Below are 13,360 nucleotides of genomic sequence, written 5' to 3' on the forward strand. Positions count from 1 at the left end.
AAAAAGTGGTAGGTTCGTGTTTTTTTTTAAAAAAAAGAATTAAAATATATATCCACATAATACATGTTTGTTATAATTTAGAATTAAAGTTAATATTGAACGACTAAACAACAAAATATTAAAAATAGAGAGATTTGTTGAAAATAAAAACTCTACCATAAAATTAATTAAATGATATTAATTAAAATAGTATTTTAACTTTATTAAAATTAAAAAATAACATATTTAAAGCATAATTATGAAATGATTGATCTACCTATAATGAAGATAAATTTAATATTACGTATTTAGATGAGATATATTGTAATGTCCACCTTTTTATTAGGTTCCTTGTAATCTTCTAACCTATATTTAAAACCTCTAAAGTTATTCAAATCCACTTTATAGGTAGACTTTTTAGACTTTATACGATCTTTTATTAAGAAAAAAGAGGAGTATTTTATCAAATATAGCAAAATTCATCCCATTTTCTCTAGCTTATTTAAAAATTTTACTATATTTTATAAATAGTTTCGTTATTTGCGTTATTGGTAGCAATTTAAAAAAAAAAAAACCTTGAAATAAGTTTATTTATTTATTTTGTTTTTCTTTTCTCATATTAAGGTTATTTTGCTCCTTTTGTTTACCCATAAAATGCATATCGAATAATCTTTCTTTTCAAAATAAATGCTCAGTCAATATCATAAATTATCCAATTAAGTTATACGGAAAGTTGACATTTTGCAAATTTGAAGAGGTTGATATGATTAATCAATAATCAAAATTAGAGATCTTATTTAGTTTTTTTTTTTATTTACTATTATTTTGTGCTAGATTTCATATATGTAATTATCCCTAATTAATTTGCTGTCTTAAGAAAAGAGATAACTATCCCTTTTCTTTAACCAACAAACTAACACAAACTAAAATTGGAAGCTAAAAAAATATTTAGTAGAGTTCCATTCTACAAGACTCTGATTAGATTTTGTCATACCGGTTCTGTGATTGAATAAGACAACGAGCCACTTCGAAACCTTTATTATGAGAAACATGAATGTTGAACAACATAAAATATTCCAAAATCTGCCTTTTAAAGCCTTCTAGCATCTCATCTAAAACTCTAAAAAGACCTTCATGTACTAATGAATTAATTTGAATTAAAAGGATATAATTATTAGCCTAAAGAAAAATCCAAACAAAAACTATGCTACGAGGCGTCAAACCATGATTAAAATGTTTGGTTCTACTGGTATTCAAGTGTATTAGTAATTATGAAGTTTGTAGTTTGAATCCCTCATCTTAATTGTTACTGAAAAAAGTGTAAATCTTGATCGGTCATGCACATTATTCTAAAATTAAAAGAAAAGAAAATCCTTCTTCTCAAACTACTTCTATTTCAAAATAACAATAATAAATAATTAATAGCTTTTTGTTCTTTAGATTTTGAATACAAATATTCGCTTGTAATTTGGGTTGTTAATATCATTAGTTACTTAAAATACATCACATCAAAATTATTTTAAATTAATTAACTAAAAGTAACATCACAAACAGTAATTAAAATAAACGTTAGTAAAGCTTAATGGTTATAAAGTAAAAATATTGAAATCTTAGGATAAAGATAAAAAAAATGAATGGTAAAAATATAAGATTTTGAAATCGATAAAAAAGAAATTAACTAAAAAAACCACATCTTTTCATACATATAGATTTAAATTAAATCAGTAATCAAATAAAAATTAAATTCAAAATTTATAGCATAGAAAGGTATCTTTTTCTAAAAAAAACTACCAATATCATTAACTTATTTATTAACTCCACTATAAATGAACCAACATAAATAGATCGAAAACTTATGGAATTTAGACCATATATTCCACTAATCTTTTCATCTAATTATTTTAAATACTCTTTGTATAGACTCAACTTTGATTCATTTTAATTATTGTACTTTTAGAGTATCAATTTTAATTACTATATTTTAAAATCCTTGTTTTAATTAAACAATAAAATTTCTTTATTCTATATGTATCAGTTCTTATATTTTCAAATTTATCTCTTTCCGATTGTTACCTCCTAAAACAAAATTAAACTAAAATTAAACTAAAGGTGATGGAATAGAAATATAAAAAGTCATTACCTTTTACACAATTGATTTGATTATTCTTCATGGGAAGGTTTTTTTTCTCTTTGTTGAGTGTTTGTTTGGTTTGAGCATATTGGAAAAAAAATATAAAATAGCATATAATATAATAACAATAATAAGGCCAAAAAGTCCACTCCCCTCCCCCCCACCCATTTTAATTCTCTCTTCTCTTTCAATTCCCTATAAATACACACACATATATACATAAGTTACTATGTATATATTTTGATCAAGAAACAGAGACAAATTTGAAAAGAAGAAGAAGAAGAAAAGAATGGGATGGAAAGAGAGCAATTTGGATTTGATATTAGTTCCTACGGGGTTTATATTGATTATGTGTTATCATTTAGGATTATGGTATAAAGTTCGAACTCAACCTTTCGCCACTTTCATTGGAATTAATACCTCTGGTCGTCGTCTCTGGGTTTCTTCCATCATGAAGGTATTTTTTTTTTTTTTTTTGCTATTTCTTTTCTCTAATTTTTTCTTATCAAGATTTTCTCTATGTGCTTTTTGGTTTTAGATTTCGGAAAATTGTGATTGTTTGATTTTCGATTGTGTTTTTTTTTCTTCTTTTAATTGTTTTTTGGTAGTTCAAAAATGAAAAAGAACAGCCTAGAAGGTTAAATGTTTTTTTGAACTTGAAATTTGTATTGTTGAAAAATGTTGTTTCGAGATTAGTTATTAAATTTTGAGATTTGTGTTTGAATGGTCTTTTCAACTTCAAAATTATCATTAAACGTATTATTTATGTCTCTAATAAATTATTTTACTGAACATTGATTATATCTAATTATAATGAGTTGCGTTTAAAAGGTTTTTTTTTTTTTTTTTTTATATAAGAAAAATTATGGAACTATTAATTATTATATATGCAAAATTGGATTTTATAATTTTTATTTTAAAAGTCGCATATCTCTAATCACAAATTTGCAAATTTAAATTCCATTTGGTAATATATTTTTCTGTTATTGGATTTGTTTTCTCTCATTCTCTTAATCGTGATTTTCATATGAAGAACAAAATGAGTTTTAAAAAAGAAGCTAATTGTAGTTTATCATCGTAATAAATAAACTCATTGTTTGTTTTTTTTTTTAAAGTTTAGAAAGGAAATTTGAAGTGATTAAAATGTGTCAAATAAGTAAGGATTGCATGGAATGGGAATTTGAGTTTTTGAAAAACAAAGTAACGTTAAAGTAAAGTTTCCATGAAATACGTTTATCCTTATCCTAACCGACAAAATATCTCACGCATTCATCCTTTTATTTTTTTATTTATTTGTTCATGCTTTATATTTATATTTTCATTTTTATTTTTGTATGATTTTTTTAAAAAAAATTATGGCAAAAAGTTATACCTTTTTAGTTAATTTTGTGTTGGTAATTAGTATAGTGCAATCCACCTATTTTTTTTATTCTTATTTTTTAGCTGTTGGTTGCCATAAATTCTCACTATTTTATTCTTCTAATCAATCTATTGCTTCAAAATATATAATAAACATTGTGGATTTTGAGTTGTATCAACAACACCCACTTTTCATTTTAATTTTTTTTTAAAAAACAATGCTTTGGCATTTCTGAATTTTCAAATTCTTTTAAATTTTGGATTAAAATTGACACCTTGAATAATATTAACATCGAGGTACAATTTCATGTTATATTTTATGATCAAAATTCTAAAATTAAAAAAAAAAAAAAAAAAATTACTTCGGGATTCGTTTTGAAATATTTATAGAAAAATCAAATGAAATATTGGACATTTTTTAATTAACTTGGTTAGTGATTTAGAATAAAAAATATTTTCCTTTTCATTTAATAAAAGGAAATAATTAGAAAAAAAAGGCAAACAAATTATTTGATCTTTTATGGAATGTGAATAATTTTTATATAGTATATTTTTTAGAAAACTTCTTTTGATAAAATTAAGCTGGTTTTTTTTTTTTAATATTCCAATTCAATTCTTAAAATCGAAAAATTATCATTAATGTTTTTCAAAAAAGATGTTTCTCACGCACACAAAAAACTGATTTTGTGGTTATTGTGGTTATTATTATTTGTCTTTGAGGTTCTATTTTTTTCTTTATCTCTTTTTTGGGAAATATATTTACTTGAAATTCAGTCAATTAACAAAATATTTCAGAACGTTTTCAAAATAAAATTTTATCCAGATTCTGAAAAAAATAAAATAGTTAATTTCCGAATATATAATTTGGAAATTAGAAGAAAAAAACAAAAACTATAAAATTTTTCCCAAAGAAAAAAAAATGCAGAAAGCATTGGCAATTGAATTATTCTGAGTCTGAAACATCTGCTTCTCACATTTGCTAATAAAAAGAAGCATTTACACTTTTGTAATTAGGCTCTAGAAAACTATATAACTCAATTGGAAAAGTTATATAAAAAAATTTCATTATTCATTCACAAAAAAAAAAGAAAAGAAAAAAAAAGATTAATTAAAAAGGTATTTGTTTGAAGTTCAGGACATTGAGAAGAAGAACATTCTTGCTGTTCAAACTCTAAGAAATGCCATAATGGGATCAACTCTTATGGCTACAACAGCGATCCTCATCTCGTGCGGGCTTGCCGCGATTTTGAGCAGTACCTACAGCATCAAAAAGCCACTGAACGACTCGGTGTTCGGGGCGCACGGCGAGTTCATGTTGTCTCTCAAATATGTCTCCATTCTCACCATTTTCCTCTTCTCCTTCTTGTGTCATTCCCTTTCCATCAGATTTATCAACCAAGTGAATGTTTTGATCAACACACCACAAGAACCGATGTCCCCCGTGACACCTAAGTACGTGTCGCAGCTGTTCGAGAAAGGTTGCGTCCTCAACACGGTCGGGAATCGCCTCTTCTACTCGGCTGTTCCTCTTTTGCTTTGGATATTTGGACCTGTGCTTGTGTTCTTATGCTATCTCTCTTTGCTACCTTTGCTTTATAATTTGGATTTTGTTTCTTGTAGTGCTCATACCAAAAACAATACCACCAAAGTTGAAGCCAATAATGGTATTGTTGTTGGTAATGAAAACTTTGTTTAGATCACATCTTTTCGTACAACAACCTCTATGAGATTAATTTATGTATCAAATTTGTCCCCTCCCATTTTTCTTCTTTTATCTATTTTAATATGTACTTATTCATTGGTATTTTTTAGGACTTGGAAACTCTTACCAAAATTTTAAAAAATCAACCCAAATTAAGCATCATCATTTCTCCACCGTGCAATTTTTGATGGGATATAGTGCATTAGTATTGGTATTGTATAAACTATTTTTAAATACTAACAAAATTACGAGGATTAAAATAGTATTTTAACATTTTTTTGTTTAACGTTTAAAATTTCTATATGAACATATGATTTAATGAATAAAACGTTAACTATCATCTCACGAGATTAATAGTTTGATCATTGAACTTAAAACAACAAGTGTTTGAAATTACTTTTAGTCCTTTCAAACTTATAAATTTTTCTCTTATGCAATTGGGACCTTTCATGCACTATCTATCTTTTTCAATACCAAAAGAAACATGATCTTTATAAGGCGTGCAAGACAACATCTACCTAATATGTTACTATTCTTGTCCAATCATGTTTAATTACATAATTTCAGTGAAATCTAGTGTACTAGTTTCGATGGCATGCATACAAACTATTTTTAAAATTTATCGAAAAGCTTAAAGATTAAAGTTGTATTTTAACATTTTTTCCGTTTGTTGAAAGACAGATAAGATTTCATAAAAAAATCAATAGTAAAGATCAATTTCACACATCTAATCTCAATTAATAAACATTTTTTTTTCTCTAGAATGTCATAACTTTCGCTTCCAAGACGTTGGAATAGCAAATTTGCTTTCCTATTTTACTTGGCTTGGATGGCTTGTTTTTCTTAATGCAAGTCTATAAAAGATTTTTTGGTGTGGTTGTTTTGGAATCAAAACATTTAAATGATACAGCTAATATGGAGAGTATATATTTTTATTAGACATCACTTTCTTTCCTTGATGTAGAAAAATTAAAGGATAAGTTATGACTGAATGATGAATAATAGTTAGTTGTTTGATTAATTAACAATGAATCAAGAGGTTAATAATAATCAATTGCTATAAATGTAGTCATAAATAACAATAATCTAAATGTTTTATTGACTAGATTTTTATATTAAAAGAATATTTAGTTTATGATTAGATGATATATTTGAGAAGATGGCAACGAGAGTTTGAGGGATACTGGGCCTAAAAATTGGCCCATTATCTAAATGGGCTTGTAGGGCTTTCCCGGTCCCATTCAAGCCCACGACTAAACCTCGGTGGTTTGTTAGAACAATATGTGAATGACGTCTATGCCCTTTGTTTGTTTAAAAGTGAAATGTGAGATATTAAAAGTAATAATAATAATAAAAAAAAAAAAAAGTTGAATTTGAGTATAAAGGTTTTGTAAAATGCACTCACCAATTCCTTAAAAAAAAATATATATATATTTTTAGACACGCACAAAATAAATATAAATAAATGAGTAAAAACTACTCATTTCATTTCGTCCCTAATAAGTCTTATTTGGTCGTTTAAAAAGATTGCGTTTTCATGCCAAAAATGAGGCAAGGGAAAGGTGTTAGTAAATTTTATTTGAAAGGAAAATAGTAAAGAGGTAAATTTGTTCAAACTAAATTTTACTGTGAGTCAATAGGGTTACAAGGTCATGTTCTTTATCGTATGATTCTAAATCTCAATCTCAACCTTGGTCGAGGTCATGGGGTTTGAGTCAACATGCTTTCAAGTCCAAATGAGTCCTAAGTCAACATGCTTTCAAGTATATATGATTTTCGCGATATATGTGTTTTAAGATTCGATTTTAGTTTGAATTTCATGTTTATTTGATATTGTTTTGTGTCCACAACTAAAACTAAATTTGACAAAAAAAAAAAAAAAAACAATCAAGTTGGATGCAATCAATGAAATTGGTAGGATCATTCTTTTTATTGAGATGGTGAATGGATTCGTGACTTTGGAGCAGTTTCTTTAATAAGATAGTTGGGGAGAGTTTTGGAGAAGAAAGAAGGTTTGATTCAAACCAAAGAAACGTCAACTCAATGATCACAAATACTCTTTTTTTATAACCATTAAATAATTCCCGTTTTCTTTTCCAATAAAAAAATACTTTATTAGTTTTCTATATTTTAACTTTATTTGGTAACAATTTTGTTTTTTTTGGTTTGGTTTTAAAAATTAATTCTATTTTTGATTTGCATCTTTCTTGATTATGGTTGAATTCTAAACTAAAAAAAAAAAAAAAAAACCTTTTTAGAAGTCTTTTTTTTTCTTCGATGTTTTGCTTGGTTTTTAAAAATATTGGTAAAATGTAAATAACAAAGGAAGAAAATCGAAGGAGAAAGTAGTGTCTATAAGAAAACAAAAAACAAATTTGTTATCAAACTAGATTTTAAGGCTCCGTACATGATCTAAATATTATTTTGAAAAACAAAGAATTCAGTGAAAAACAATAACAAATTCTTCCTTTTTATTGAATTTGAAAACATGTTTTTTGTTCTAATTTAAAATTTTGAAATTCAAATTTAAAATTTAAATCTTATCTTTAGCTGTGAATTTGAAAATACAATAATGTATCTTATGTTCACAATTTCTGAAAACGATCTTTAAAATCAAAGAAAATGGTAATTTATTATTTTCGAAAATAGGCTATTTTTCACGTGTTTTTTTTTTAATATTTTTCTAAAAGACAAGTACACCAACTAAGTTTTAATTATCTTTTTATATTTTTTTATTTAAAAAAAAAATTAAAACGAAAATGAAAATAAATTACGAACCACGAACCTAAATATTTAAATTTATTCTTTTTAACACAACATTTACAAGAAGCTAACATGATATATGCCCAAATAAATTTAATGTTTAGACATAAATAAACAATTCATCTTAGCAAAGATTGATAGTATTGACTATTACAATTGAATACATCCCATTAGTTCAAACTTTAGGACTTACTAAAATATATAAACTAAAATATAATTTAAAAATATCTTACTCTTTAAGATTAATTTAATTAATTAACAAACTAATAGAAAAAAAATGAACTTATTATAGAATACTTCAAAGCAAGAAGACTAAAACATTTTTAATCCAACATAAAATTTGATCAAATAGCATTGCGACACGTAATCTAAAAAACTAATTAATATATAACAACAAATGCTATTAGTAATTATGACACAAAGATTAAACAAAACCCATTAAACTTCCAAATTTCCTTCTCAAGAAGGAAAAGGTAGAAAGATTAAAAAAACAAACAAACAAACCAAGATGTTTATGAATTGATAACCACTAGAAAAGGAATTAAAATATACCAAAAAGATATATATATATATATATATATATATATATATATATTAAAGCTAAAGAGGGAGGGGGTAATTTGGTAATTGCAAGTGTAAAGTTAGGTATGACTAAAAAGAAAAAAGAAAGCTTACATAAAGCAGCAATTTTTTCCTCTTTTTTTTTTTCTCTTCTTCTTTAAATTAATTAATATATAATAACAATAATAATAAAGGAATGAAATTAAATGTATATATAAAAGAAAAAGGGGGAAAAGGGTTATTTGTGAAAATAAAAAAATAATTTTACAAAGGCATTCCAATAACTTCTCTCTTTTAATTCCTTTCCGGTCGGTCGGTGTCTGTCCTTTTCAATTTCCTCTTTTTATTATTATTCTTCCCCTATAATCAACTTTGCCCTAATTCTATTAACCACTTTTTAGGGTTTTTAGTGTAATTTTTTGTTTGAAGAATCGAGATTGGTTTGAAGATATATAAAAAGATTACTCCATGGAAATGTTCATTTTGCTTTTCTTTTAGATTCTTGATTGTTTTTTTAATTCATTATTACTACGTAAATATTATTTACTTAATGTAAATTATCGTGTAATTGATGTATAGGGGATCAAGATTTATGGCTCTCGGTAATCGCCATAATCGTCTGCGATCCAACAAAATCAATTTAGTTTTTCGAATTTCTCTTGAGAATGAAGATTTACGCTATGCATCTACCTTGTATGTTATTTTATTCGAAAGAGAACGGCTAATATATGATTGCTTGATCAAGTCAAACACATTTAACTTTGAATCTTAAAAAAGATTTAGTTATTGAGAAGAAAAGTTCACTTTTTATATTGGTATATTTAGTAACTATCAATTATTTAAAGCTTATCTTGACCCATACATATATTAGTATATTCTCAAGATTTTTCCCATTCAGACATGGTCTATTTGTTTTATTCATACCCCTCTCATGTGCTAGGGCATTGTAGTATAAATTAATACATACGTTTTAATATAGTTATAAGTTATAATTATAGTTGAATTATGATAGTTTGTGGTATATATTTTAGTTCGGGTTATAATAATATGTGTTTGTAGTGTAAATTATTTTCGTTTGAAAGGAAAATAATAAACACTATAATAAAAATGATGAATGTCAAACAATAAATACAATATATAGCAAATAGGGTTTTGAAATAGTGTTTACTGTAGTTAAATTGAGAATTTTAAAATATTATTCACTGTAGCTATAAGTCGTTATTAACTATAATTTTGCATAATTCTCACTTCAAACGACATTTAAGTATATATTAAAAGAAATGTCTATTTTGGTCCTAACTTTTAGTTTTGATACATTTTGTTCGTCGGTATACTTTCAAATGACGAACATTTCAAAATTAGTACATCAATGGTCAAAATGAATTGAAGTTAAAATAGTTTAAGGTTCTTTTTTTTTTTTTTTCCTTTTTGTTTTTTTGGAGAACTTTGGTGAAACAAAATCTTATACTTCACTTCCCTAAGGAATTCCTACCCTTTTTAGAGTGGGCTATACACAAAAGAAAAATCTTATAACCTACACATTTTGAGATTCAATTCATCGAATGTATTGTAACTTTAAATAGATGCAAAATTGGTATTTATTTCCACAAAAGAAAAATAAATTAAATTAAAAAAAAATGAAGAATCAGTATCTTTTATCTTAATATTGATTAGATTCTACATTTGTTGAAGATTCCTATAAAATTAGGTTGACCGGTCAAAATAGGTACCCTACCACATTTGTCTAATATCACATCAAAGTCGTATTATATTTCAATCAAACTATGTCAATCTAAAATAAGACGTCATTATTATGGATATAACATGAACAAGCCAAGCATATATAGTTCAACTGACATACGATATATATTAGTGACTAAGAGATTTGTAGTTCAAATTCTCCTCTTCTATTGTATTTTAAAAAAAACCAACTTTCAAATCACGAAGACCAAAATTATATTTTGATGTATAAACAATAAATTTAATCAAAGTAGAATGTTTGATAAAGGGCTAATTCAATAAGAGTAAAATATTTGATTAAGGAGTACCTCATTTTGATAGAAAAAAAAAGTGTATTTCGTATGATATTTAATGACAAATAGATGGTTTATTGCTATAATTTCTAAATACTTTATCAAAGTTATAATATAACGTCTTTAAAACACATTCTCATGTCTTGTAAAGTTATGTGTATGATAACGGTCTTTAAAACATGTAATTTCTTAATATTTTATCAAGCTTAAGGTTGTCGCCATAAATTGAATCCGTAATTATTATAATGCTTTTAACCAAAGTTATGAGATAACGTCCTAAAAACACATTCTCAATGGAAAAAAGAAGAAAAAGAAGAAAATATTTCATTCTTTTTCATTCGACAACCTCTTGCTTTTTCTTCTTTTACAAAGATAAAGCCTTTTTTTTAGGGTTTGAATTCTCCTTTTAGGGCAGGACGCATGCCTTGTGTCTTTATAACATGATATACCAAACTTTAATTCACAAAGAAATTATATCATTAAATGAACTATTTCAATGTTTTATATTCTTTCAAATAATAATGCCCTGTTAATTTATATCATTTATATATTGTGAATAAAGTTTAGTTCCAGATAGTGTGGAAGAATATTCTCATTCACCATTAATTTGTTGTGTTCCAAGTTTTTCCATGTATTTCAAAGTAAAATTTGTTGAAAAAATAGTATCTTTTCAATCAATTTGGAAGAAAATTTGTGTATTTAATATCCAAGTTTTCAAAATATATATCTTTTCAATCGACATTTTAAATTTGAAAAATAAGTTTATAAATAATAATTTAAGTATTTTAGGAACTTTTAAACACATGTTCTTAATAAGTGAGATGAAAAAGACATCCAAGGATGAAAGAATACAATCTTGTAGATACTCTCGACTGGAATAGGTTTGAGATAGCCTTGAAATCCTTCAAATATCCTTTATTTTTACCTTCAATCTCGATCGAACTCAGGACCAAGATTATCTAAGAATCCTTAAATATCATTCTCTATTCCCAATCTCACTTGAAGTTGGCATGATATTATAATTAAATATCCTTTTTAGTTATTTGCTCTCAAACTTTAATGATATCGAAATGACCTAGAATTAATAAATTGTAATTAAAATATAAATCACAAGGATATATATATATATATATATATATATGAAATTTATATATAAAAAAATAATAATAATTCTAGGTGACGAAGCTTTCTTGTTTGGTTACAATTAGAATAGGTATATTTAGGTTTGGTTGAGTTTTACATAAATTAGTCTTTTTAAAATTACTAAACAAAAAATGAAAGAAGCTTTCATTGGCAGAATGAAAAGAACGTTTAATGAACGTATATGATAATAAAGGAATTAAAAGAAGGTACGGAACGGTCAGCGGGGGCAGGTGGGTTAAATTTGGGCAGTTACTTTGAAAATAAGGAGAAGGACAATCATTCTATGCAACTTGGCAATTGGAGAAGAGAAACACATTATTATTATTATTATTATTATTAATAATATTATTATTATATATATATATATATAGAAGGTAAAAAAAGAAATTCACAATTCTGGGGTGGGGTCCTACATGGTGAGAAAATAGCATATTCTTTTTCCACCTGTCAGCTTCTCTTGATTCTCTTCAAGATTCTCCCACTTTCCTCCAATCCAACGGCTCCCTCCAAACCCAATTGCTTCGCCGTTAAGTTCCCGGCCGCCTCCTAAACTCCCACCACCTATCTTTTTTAAAACATACACCTCATCCAAAAGTTAATGCCTGACTTAACCATTCTTTCTTTCTTTCTTTCTTTCTTTCTTTCTCTCTTTCTTTTTTCATATATAAAAAGAAAAAAATAATGTGCCAATTCAAGGGTTTTCTTTTATATATATATTATTACTAATAATTAATAGTTATTAACTTTCCAATTGAAGGGTTTTCTTTTATATATATATATATATATATATATATATATATATATATATATATATATATATATATATTATTAATCATTAATAGTTATCAACTTAAAAATACCATTGGTAAGTACTAATTACTATTTTTTTATTAAAAAAAAAGAAGTAAAGTATGAACTAAATAGATGAGAGGACGATTGACTTAGACATTTGATCTATTTGATTGAACGTACATGTTTAAACAAAGTAGAGTCTCGTAAAAATTGACGAAATGTATATTTATATCCTCTATGTTTCTTTCGAGAGAATTAGGTTCTTAGATACACTTTTTTAGTTCTTCTAAGTTTTTATTTAATTTTGACTTGAATTTAATTTATAAATTTTAAAATATTATAACGTTATCGTTAAAATTTGATTTCTATTGTAATTTGTTTCTTACGTTTCATATTCATATTTTTAACTTCAAAATGCATTTCTCTAAATACTTACGTTGTCGTCTTTATTGTTAATGACTGTAAATTAGTTTTAAAAAAATTATAATTTAATTAAATTGAAATCAAAATCAAAAGTTAATAAAAATGTAACATTTGAATCAAATTGGTATTCTTTTGTTATTTATTTATTTATTCTTATAACACGTGGATGTGAAAAGATAAAATTAAAATTTACTAAATTGATCATAATCGATCTATTAACAGTTTGATTGAAAAATCGAGTTTGATTAATCGATATTCGCTAATTGTGGAAACTTATACCAAGTTAGAGAATTTATTTTTATAATCTATATGAGTGTGGAAGTGAAGTAGTGTTAAATGTTTTAGGTTGATAGGTGACTCAAATGCGAGGGGCATCCATAATTAGAGAGAAAGTGGAAGGGCAATTTGGTCAGAAAGCCACGTCAGACATTTTAACCACATGTGCCGTCCACTTTCATTTTCATAGTCCCACGC

The 13,360-nt window shown here is 25.7% G+C and overlaps 1 protein-coding gene across 1 annotated transcript; it reads left to right on the top strand.

Annotated features, from left to right (window-relative positions):
* The first annotated feature begins 834 nt into the window (after window positions 1-834).
* Window positions 835-5,229, top strand: LOC103488211 (uncharacterized). Its single transcript, XM_008446836.2, has 2 exons — window positions 835-2,567; window positions 4,605-5,229. The coding sequence occupies exons 1-2, from the start codon at window positions 2,400-2,402 to the stop codon at window positions 5,163-5,165; spliced, it is 729 nt and encodes a 242-aa protein (XP_008445058.1). The 5' UTR covers window positions 835-2,399; the 3' UTR covers window positions 5,166-5,229.
* Window positions 5,230-13,360: the final 8,131 nt, after the last annotated feature.

This window comes from Cucumis melo, chromosome 3 (assembly GCF_025177605.1).
Source record: "Cucumis melo cultivar AY chromosome 3, USDA_Cmelo_AY_1.0, whole genome shotgun sequence".
NCBI lineage: Eukaryota > Viridiplantae > Streptophyta > Magnoliopsida > Cucurbitales > Cucurbitaceae > Cucumis > Cucumis melo.

Excerpts from the sequence above, each read along its gene's own strand:
- LOC103488211 (XM_008446836.2), top strand. The coding sequence starts at position 2,400 with ATGGGATGGAAAGAGAGCAATTTGGATTTGATATTAGTTCCTACGGGG. Across the intron at positions 2,568-4,604 it reads GGGTTTCTTCCATCATGAAG|GACATTGAGAAGAAGAACAT; the intron begins GTATTTTTTTTT and ends TTTGAAGTTCAG.